The 10,490-nt window shown below is 39.7% G+C and overlaps 1 protein-coding gene across 4 annotated transcripts in view; it reads right to left on the bottom strand.

Annotated features, from left to right (window-relative positions):
* Positions 1–233: 233 nt before the first annotated feature.
* The window catches only part of LOC135938980 (NADP-dependent malic enzyme-like), a 60,916-nt gene continuing 50,659 nt past the window's right edge, over positions 234–10,490 (bottom strand). Inside the window, exons 3-10 of one of the 4 annotated variants that reach the window (XM_065483080.1) lie at positions 5,012–5,170; positions 3,296–3,658; positions 2,753–3,052; positions 2,417–2,698; positions 1,611–1,880; positions 1,251–1,374; positions 554–709; positions 363–501 (exon numbers count right to left, since the gene is read on the bottom strand). In XM_065483080.1, coding sequence (XP_065339152.1) covers positions 591–709; positions 1,251–1,374; positions 1,611–1,880; positions 2,417–2,698; positions 2,753–3,052; positions 3,296–3,658; positions 5,012–5,170 — 1,617 coding nt within the window. In that variant the 3' untranslated portion in view covers positions 363–501; positions 554–590. Of the gene's footprint in view, positions 710–1,250; positions 1,375–1,610; positions 1,881–2,416; positions 2,699–2,752; positions 3,053–3,295; positions 3,659–5,011; positions 5,171–10,490 lie in introns of all 4 variants that reach the window. The other 3 variants (XM_065483078.1, XM_065483081.1, XM_065483079.1) reach the window with 3 other exon arrangements.

The raw sequence follows: 10,490 nt of genomic DNA, 5'->3' as shown, positions 1-10,490 counted from the left end.
TTATTACACATGGCATTAACTCACTCATGATCCTATATTTATATTTAAAAATTTCAGGTTAGCTCTTCTTTGTACAGACTTCAGGTCAAACCATAGGAGGAAATAAAAATGAACGAAATATTATTAATAAAAGAAAAATAGCTAAAATACCAACTATATTTCTTTAAATAGAACTGCATAGTATTTTTATGTTTAAAAAGGTTTTTATTCCAGATAAAAAAGCGAGACAGGTTTTTGCGTCAAAATAATAACTGTTTTTATTTCAAGAGAACAACCAAATAAATAAAAAGTAATACGTGTCGACGATGGAGTCGTGTTGTGCAACCCCGCAGCGAGCCGGGGGTTGAGGGAACGTGGGGCGAATTTAGTTGACGTTGAGGGTGGCGAACTCTGGCCACGGGTACCTAGGCGGGAGGGCAGAGGGCGCGTAGTGGAAGTCGTACATCTGGCCCTGGACGAAGGTGAGCGAGCACGAGGGCCGCGGGTAGGTGGTGGCGACGCCTGCGGGCAGCTTAAAATTACCAGCGAGCGGGAGGCAAGACCTGAGATAGACACTAGAGACTATATGGACAGAGCTCAGGCAAAAGAGGTCACAGCTGCGACGGCCACTTGTAGGCGGCCGGGAGGGCCGGCGCGTAGCGAGGCTCGTAGCACTGCGCCCTGATGAAAGCCTCCTTGTCCTCGGGCTCAGGGTACGTCCAAGCCAGACCTAGGCAGCCAAAGCAACATATTTGCCCAATCGTTAGTAGCGCAGCGCATGCCGGCCAAAGAGCGTTTCCACACGCTTTTCAGCCATCTTGGCACATTTAATTCCCATCTATCATAATATAAGCCCCTACTTTTTTGTACATATTTACACCATGCAACGTTACATTTGCCCGTAGAAAGAAGTGTATGTAATTATGAGCAGTGGGGACCAGATTCGTGCGACGCGCAGATATGGCGTCCGGTGGAATAAGGCGCGAAAAAATTTTCACGTGAAAATGCGCGAAAAGATCTAAGTTTTGGTCAATATTGTGACGTATAATTTACATTACTTTTACTAATTGTGTCTTTTGGATCGTAAAAACAAACTCTTGACACGCAATTCAAACAGAGATTTTTGTTTCCCACATTCAGACGCCATCTTGGATCTGCGCAGTGGGAACGAATTTTATAGCACATCTGGACCCCGCTGATTGTAAGTAAGTGTGAGTGTCGGTCGAGCTGCAAAGCGAGTCAGCCCGCCTTTCTAAAAGCCCATTTCTCACCCTTGGCGTACGCGTAGTCCACGATTTTAGCCGCGATTTTCAGCGAGCAGTCCTTAATCGAGTTCAGCGGTGGGTACAGCGAACCCTTGGCCAAGTCCCCGTCCGTCACCAGCTCGGAAAGGGCCTGGAAATCGTTACAGGTTTAAATTCAGACACAAATGCAAAATTGTTTCATTTCTCTAGATGCAATAAAAATCATCAAATAAAAAGTATGTCATTTAAACACGGCTCTTTTGCAGTGTAGCAGCTAAATTCTTCCAAGAAAAATTTGTGATATCAGCAGAGTATATTTAAATTTTCGTTTAGCCGAATCGCAAAAGTAGTTGACATTTAGCAGTGTGTGTTTGCCAAAAAATTTACTTGTGCGGCGATGAGGAAGAGCTCATCGCTGATGTGGTGGATGCCGGTGCAGATGACGCCGAGCGCCACGCCAGGGAAGATGTAGGCATTGTTGCCCTGACCAGGGTAGAAGGTCTTGCCCTGGTAGGTGACCGGCAGGAAGGGCGAGCCACTCGCAAATACCACTTTGCCCTGCGTGTTTTGGTACGCCTGTTCAGCCGTGCACTCAGCCTTGCTTGTCGGGTTGCTCAGAGCGAATATGATTGGTCGCGCGTTGAATGTCGCCATATCCTGAAATCGGGCAGAAACACGATATAAATTAGGGTAAATGAGGGAAATCTGCAGGTTTTTGGCTGATATAATAAATTTGGGAACGGTATAGAGTTCAAGATCTATTTTAATTTTAAAGTTTAGATAGTTCAGACTTGAAAATTGAAAAATTTCGAAAATTTCGTATAGCCACATTTCTTTCGGACTTATCTGGACTTCTATCACCTAAATTTAAATCTTTAAGTTAACTTTCATCACCTTAAAGGTTAATTTTTAAATTTAAATCTAAATTCTTTAAGGTTACACCCTCTTTTTCAAAGTTCCCGCGAATTATAACCCCTCCAGGAAAGTTTAACTATAACTATTAAGAAATACGGATAGTTTTTAAGCCTTAGAACATAGAACTCTCCCAAAATTCTAATTTAAAAGAAGGGATGATTGAAATTACGCGAGATGATGCAATAAAAAGCGCGCGAAATTTTCAAACCAGTCATTAATTAGAGGAAAAAGGCTGCTATTTATTTAATAACAATCCCCATTTTCTAGTAAATGTTTACCTGAAGAATTTCTGGGGTGAAGGCGCCGCCAATTGCCGCAGCACCGATCAGAACGGACGGCTTAGCCGTCTTGACCACCTCGGCCAGGGTGCGGATGGGTGGGTGGGCGCGGGCGTAGCGCAATTTGTGCCCCGAAATACCACCATCGGGTCGGTCCTTGACGATCAGGCCCTTGGAATCGACCATCCAGACGCGTTTGCGCGCTTCCTCCTCGCTCACGCCTTCCTCCATCATCGCCATCACGCACAGGTCCGCAATTCCAATTGCAGCTTCTCCCGCGCCCTGAAATTTAATTTTTAACAAGAGAAAATTATAAACTGGAGATAAAAAACTAACCTGGAAGACGAAGGTGTTTTCCGTGAGCTTCGTGTTGGTGACGCGGAGGGAGGCAAGGAGTCCTGCGACGGCGACCGAGGCGGTGCCCTGAATGTCGTCGTTGAAGGTGCAGTACTGGTTGCGGTACTTCTCGAGGAAGCGGAATGCGTTGTGGTTGCCAAAGTCCTCGAATTGGATCAGCGTGTTCTGCCCGTAGCGCTGCACCACCGCTTGCATGAACTCTTCGATGAAGTCGTCGTACTCGGCGCCTGTCACTCGCTTCTGACGCAGGCCGATGTACAGAGGGTCGTCCAACAGCGACTAAAATAACCCAGAAAATAATAAAATATTGAAATCCAAGGAAAAAAACAACCAAAATTTAAATTTGACTCGATGATTCGTCCCGTTAAAGAAATTCCCGCCAATTCTTACCCCCATTTCGATCAAATTCTACTTCCTTTTAAATTTCCCGCCGATTTTTTTTTATCTCTAATTACGCCTACTATTTAAAACTCCCGCTTGCTACGCCCCTCCCCCTCCAACTCTCGATTTCAGGGCTCATACCTGGATGTTAGTACCGACGTCGAGGGTGATGGGCAGGCACTGGTGGGGCTTGATGCCGGCGAGGGCGGTGTAGAGCGCCATCTTGCCGACCGGGATGCCCATGCCGTAGGCGCCGAGGTCGCCGAGGCCGAGGATGCGCTCGCCGTCGGTCACCACGATGGCGCGCACGTCCGACTCGGGCCAGTTGCGCAGCACGTCGTACACATGGCCGCGGTCGTGGATCGTGATGAAGAGGCCGCGTGGCCGCCGGTATACCAGTCCGAATTTCTGGCAGGCAAGCCCAACGGTCGGTGTGTACACGATCGGCATCATTTCTTCTACGTTCTCGGACAACAGCCGGTAGAAGAGATGCTCATTACGGTCCTGTAAATTATTAATTTTTTTGAAAAACTCTTCAAACTCTTTAAAAATTGGACAATTTTAAACTATCAGGGTAGCAGCTAAGATTAACATAAGATTTTAATGAGAAAATATTGAAAAATTGAACAAAGTAGATGTTTTCGCTCTTTAAAAACCGACCAATGTTCGACCTCAGGGGGTCTAAATTTTCAGGGTCATGAATCTGAACCCTGAGATTGACTGTAAGAAGTTTGGCTAAAATATTGCAGACTTCATTTTAAATAAAAATTGAGAAAAGACGGTATTTTACGTTCAACCAACTTTTCTATCCCCAAAATATCAACCCCTGGCTCACTTAGGGGTAGTTTTATATTTTTATTGCATGCACCTATACCTAGATTTGCGTTTCTCATATATTTTACAGTGATACAAACTTAAATTTAATTTTTAATTAAATCTCAAATCTTGAAAAAATGAGATTTATAGATAAATTCTTACCGAAATCGCTTTTTCTACCCCTCATAAACCAGCCCCTGATAATGGTAGGGTGATTCAATTTTTCAGAATTCTACAATTTAGCACAGATATTAGATTCTGAAATTTTGGAACCTTGCAAGTAAAGGAAAAATTCATTTTCTTCTTCTGAAAATTGAGAAAAGTGATATTTTTTGTTTAAAACATTAATTTTCTAATCACAATAAATCAACCCCTGATTGATATGGAATGTTAAAATTGTCCACAAAACTCAATCAAATCCTTACAAAATGATTCTAAAAGTTTGGAAGCTGTTGTGCTAGTATTTTATTTTAAATCAATTTATGAAAATTGTATTCCAAATAAATTGATTCCTAATAATGGCTGCAGGTTAAATTTTCTCAGGTTACCATTACTTCACCCTTCTCAGGTACAGTAAAAAAATAAAATGTTTAACAGGATTTCCTTTTACTTCCGTACCCATATGAAAGGAGAAATTTGGTCCGCTTACAAATAAACAGTTTTCACGGTGGAATTCAAGGAAGACAAAGAAATCGTCGTGAATGAAAAGTGACGTAAGCAGCAGCAGCTAGTCCTGATTATGTGTGTGCCTGGTCGTAATAACAGGATCGATTTTTCAAATTACACGCCTCACTGGCTTCATTCTCTGCGCCCGAGTTGGCTTTCTCGCAGCAAAAGAGGTCTGACCGCGAGCGAGCTATAGCAATCATTGAGATATTGACCAGACTCGCGGTGACTCACCGCAGCACAACTCAATTCCCAGCTGCACAAAGTGTACTAATAATAATAATTATTATTTACGAGGCGAAAAACCGTTTCCAATCAGAAATCTGAGCTGCTTTCCCGCAATTTGTTCTCTATTTTTTAATTCGGGCGACGCACCTGGAGGCCTGTCAGGTAGATGTACTTGTTGAGGTCCTCGGAGTACCTGTTCACGCTCAGTTTGCACAGCTCCAGCTGCTCGTCCTGCGTTTTGAAGCGCGGCGGCAGCAGTCCGTGGATGCCCAGCGCCTGCCTTTCCTCCAGGGTGAACGCCATCCCCTGCAACATCCAATTTAAAATTAAATTAGCACGCACAACTACACACATTAACGCTAGCTACAATTACACCGCCGGCTAATCGTGTTTCCACGTAAATGGAATTCTCTGCTCACCTTTTACAACGTGCAGTGAAAATTTTATTTGCGTAGATTAAAACGGGTTAATTAATAAAACGGAGCTTGTTTTTTGTTTGGGTGGTTTACAAGGAAATTTACTGCTGTTAATTTATTATCTGGTAGAGAACATTTCGAAAGAAAGCAACTTTACTGGATAAAATGATGGCTTTTAAAAATGCCTGGCTAAATTGATTGCTTGAAGGTACGGTTTTCAGGCAGTCTGGTAAAATGGCTGAGAAATAATAATTAATTACTCAACAGTATTTAAAAAGGAACGATTCTAGTTTTAAGGAACGTGTTATTAAATGTATATACCTTGTAAATATTTTGCTATAATTAAATAAATTTTATTAGAAATTGAATTCCTAAATTTGAAGCTAATATCTACTGGCTCAAATTAGGTGCCCAAAATGATTTTCGATTATTGCTGTTTCTAATTTTTGGTAAAACTGGGTGTGGAAAAACGTTAAACCCGGCAGTAACAAAAATTTCCAATAATTATGGCTGTGAATTTTTAACGGTCGGCAATTTTTTAAGCTTCCAACCGTCACAGGGCTATCAAATGAGAAATTTTAATTCATACAAACGAACTGAAACCGTATATAACTGCCAAAAACATTTAGAAATAATCCAAATTGCCATTCATTTGTGCAAAGATGCAAAATTTTGGAATTTGGTGGGACATTTTTTCTAAATTGAAATTTTCAGGTTGAACTTATGGACTCGAAATTACCTTTTTAATTGTTTGTGTATGTCAGTTTTACCTTTAAATCTTTAAATGAAGATTATAAAGTATTTTTGCCATCAAGAAAGTAAAAATTACAACCGAGTCGGATTTTTCAACGAAATATCCTTTTTAAAATTAAATTGAAATCTCGCAGACCTCTTTAAATGCATGCTAGATGATGCAAGGATTACAAAAGATAAAATTGTCGAATTAACAATCAAAAACCGCTCTGTAAAATTACTATTCAGGAAAAAGTTGATTAAAAATGTCATTTCTGGTGTTGTATTTTTTTAAATGCATAATATAGCAGTTTTTTCGAACTTTTATCAGTTTCTTGAAGGCAGTTTTTGCCCTTATAATTGAAATTAATAATTTTTAGTTTAGCTATGAATTAAGGACAAACAGAAAACTATGGTAAGTTAAGAACAGCAACAGAAAATTTAAAATATAATTAAAAAAAAAAACATGAATGAATTTTTCAACTAACATCTCCAATTTTCAATTTAGTGGGGGAAAAATTAAAATAAAAACGTATTTGCATTTTTGGTACAAGAAATTGATAATTAACCAGTCACTTGCATATCGTAAAAAGGTTTCTAGGGATTTTTATAAGCAGTTAAATGAACATGAAGTCTTCAAGAAAATTAATCCTCGTTAAAATGGTGAAGAATGTCGTTTTTCCCATTGAAAAAAACATTGCTCTAAAAAACCATCTAAAATCAACAACACTTTTATTATACTTAACAAACCTTTCAAAAACTCCCAGCCCAGCAAGAATTAAACAAACTGACAATATGCCACGCTTAAAATCAATTTTTTTCGGATTTTTTTTTACAATTGGCCCTACTTGACCTTGTGGCTGAGTTTGACTTTTGAACTCGTCACGACCTATCCGAATTGGTGGCAAATCTTCTTCAAAGCCAAATAAATAACAATTTTCAATAGGAAAATAGTGCGCTCAAAAATCAAAATTCGACAATATCTAAATTTTAACAACGATCGATGCTACTCTAAAGAAAATTTAATGTAAATTTAACAAGGGACACAGGAACCGCAATAACAGTAAAATTATAAACAAATAGAGGAGTTGAATTGAGTTTGAATCGAGCGAAGAGAAGCTTATGCAGCGGTTGAAATCCGCATTGCATCAATTATGGAGGAGCAGCAACGAGAAAGAGAGACAGCCCGGATAAAACAAACTGCGACCCGAAGACCGGATGAATAATGAATTTTTTTCTACCACGCCGTCGGGTTCGAAGAGGCCCTCGACGAAGACGTCGGCACGCAGGGGCCGGTGCGAGGGCCGCAGGGCCCCGATGCGTTCCCACTCCGAGTCCATGGCATCGCCGCCGCCGCGTGTCAGCCACCGACTGCCGCCTCCTCCGCCCCCTTCCACCCCCGGGCGTCGCGTGACTCGCCCCCAAGCGCCCCCTATGTCAGGAGAAGTGAATCAATGAGCCTGAGAAATAGGGGTCAAATGCAAATCAGCAGCAATCTTTTTGAATATAATTATCGTAATAGGTCGATCTTTGACCCCTATTATCCACTTTTGTTTTTGTTTGTGATTTTCATGAGTTGAAAGATGAAAAATAATTTTAAATGACAGTTTTTATTGGTTTATTAATTGCCCAAATGCTTTGCAAATTATTTTACTTACTTTTTTATTTATTTTTACGTGCCAAAATTAACATTCTGTTATTTAAAATTATTCAAAGGTAAATACAGTTTTAAGTTCCAGTTATGAAATGTAAAAAAATAATTTGCAGCCTTTAATAAAAAATTAAAATAGACTTGCAAGGCAAAAGGGGCTGTGTATTGCTGTGTTCCAGGGGAATTTAACACTCAACTTCCTGCCTACTGTTAGCTCGGGCCTCTCGAGTCTGATAAAATGCGGTCGTGCTTGCGCCGAAATTTGCATACGCGTCTGTAAATCTCGATCTTTTTGTCATGCAAAATGCTAATAATCACGAACACCGCCTGACTGCTAATTAACCGATCTACCACTAGATTGCGTGCAGCGGCATCTGACGGAAAAGTCTGGAAATAGGGTCAGAACTTCCATTTCGTTATCAAAAAATTTTAATTATTAATTTCATAATTTTTCCTTTTTTTATAATTAATCACAGCGCTGTTAAAAATCTTTCCCTTCTGTCGTGCATTAAAAAAGACATTTTTTTCACTTTTTTCACAGAAATAATGTCGTGGAGAGGAAGAGTGAGTGGCATCACATTCACAAAAGAATGAAAATGAAAAGCGTGTTTGCATCAACACGTGTCATAACATATTCATCTCGGTTTGGAGCGAGTGTGCTGTCATAAAAGCCGAGTTTTGTTGTTGCACAAAAGTCGTCCACTCGAGCAGACAAAAAGCTGAGACACACACACACCCGACGTAATAAAATGCATCTCTTCACGAAGGAAAGAAAGAAAGATGATAACACACTTCCGTCCGTCTCTCACGGGAGCGAAAACGTCATGAATTATGTAAGCGCAGAGAAAGAAAATTTTCCTCTCGTTTGCGAGTGCGAAGAAAGCGGAAAATGCAGTTTAAGCGGTCCAATTAGCGTAATTGAGTTTTCTTTTGGCTGCCGGCCGGAGCCTGGTGGCCGCACCGCAGGAATTTTAACAGCGCTTACGTGGATCATGCAACGTGCGCGTCTCTCCAAGCATGGCAAACACGCAGAGAGAGAGAGAGAGCAAATTTCAACGCGGAGAAAATAATAAACCCGTCCTCCACGCCGAGATTGATGAGAGGATCGAATATCATTTTTTTAGGCGCAAAGCGACTTCACCTAAATTGACTCGACCTGCCCGCAGGGTAAACCCACACTAGCCTGATTTTATATTCCTTTTTATTTTCGTTTTCATTAAGAATAATTATTTAGCCTGAATTTTTAAAGTGTCAATACTTCAGTTAAATTTTACACCTGATAAAAAAATGTATAGATCAAATTCGTCTGAAATTGCTTTTTCTATGCCTCAAAAATCAGTCCCTGACGAACGTGAGTAGTTTTAAAGTTTTAGGATTGTATAATTAGGTCCAGATATGAGATTCGGGAATTTTGCACCTTCTCAGGTCTAAGGAATATTACCTATCACTTTCCGGAATAGGGCAAAAACGGGATTTTTGTGATAAAGCCGAATTGGCATTTCTAACCCTGACAAGGAGAGGTTGAATTCCCCAAGCAATTAGATCTGAACCCAGATAAACGATTCTAGAAGTTTCAAAACTTTTAAGCTTCCTCTTAATTTTTGTAAGAAAATAAAAAAAAAAATTAAACAGTGAATTTAATTTCTAATTATGCCAGTGAGTTTATTTTCTCAGGTAAAAAATTCTTCGCTGTCATTAAAGTGTGTTTTCGCACAAAAGGCGTCCACTCTTGAGCAGAAAAAAACTGAAACACGCAAAAAAGCATATCTTCATGAACCTGCAAGTCTAATTTTTGTAGCTAAATTAATGAACAGTTTATTTTTTTTTTTTGTACAATCTTTGGGCTTGTGTGGGAAGAAACTATTTTTTTAATATTTTCAGAAAAAAATGAATATTTCTATGGAGCTCTTCCAGTTTTCCTGTCCTAAAATCATTACTGGATCAACAATAAAAAGCTGCAAAATATAAGAATATAATATAATAACCGTCAAAATAGGAGCAAATTTTTAGAAAAATATTGAAAGCAGTTATTGAGAAATATTATTTATTTTTTAAAATCTAGCAAGAAAATTGCATATTGTTGTCTGCAGACAGAAGAAAAAAATTAGGTCAAATTGGGTAAAAATTCCACTAGAAAATTTAAATCCATGAAATTAAATTATTTGATTTGCGAAATCTGTGTCAACAGTTTTCAGAGCATTATAAATTTCTCCTACACTCTCGATATTTGCTCTGGCGCGTTTTCTAAAAATTTCTTCGCCCGCACCGAATAATTTAAAAGGCGAAAATTCACGGTCTATTTTCGTTAGTTCAAACCAAATAACAGAGCCGTTCCGGGAAAACAGTCGTGACGTCAGGGCAGTGAGTAAATAATTATGATTATTGAAGCTGGCGGTTGTATAAGGAAAAAGATAAGCAGAGTCACCGCCGCGCGCGCGTTTATGTCGCGTGATTGTGGAAGAACGCGCGGCGGTGGCATGATTTGCCGTTTTCACTTTCATTAGAGTTGCAAATAATTCAATGCCACGGCTCTGTAACTGCTGATCCGCATCTCCACGGGGCATCCGCAACTCGTGGCGAGAATTGGAAAAGTCATGTGATGCGGGATTTTATTTGTAATTTTTTTTTATCACGATGCGCAGTTATCAAAATACAATTAAAATTTTGACAGTTTTCTCCTAAATTTAAAGCGCTCATCTTGATCATATTTTCTTGGCAGTGAGTGCCACTTTTAAAGAAAAAAAAAATTCTACTTAAGTTAATTTGGCAATATGGATTTTCTAGAGTTGTGCAGTATCGATTTCTTAGCTAAAAATTTAATTTTCAG

This window comes from Cloeon dipterum, chromosome 3, assembly GCF_949628265.1.
Source record: "Cloeon dipterum chromosome 3, ieCloDipt1.1, whole genome shotgun sequence".
NCBI lineage: Eukaryota > Metazoa > Arthropoda > Insecta > Ephemeroptera > Baetidae > Cloeon > Cloeon dipterum.
This window is presented reverse-complemented; position numbering and strand designations above follow the sequence as displayed.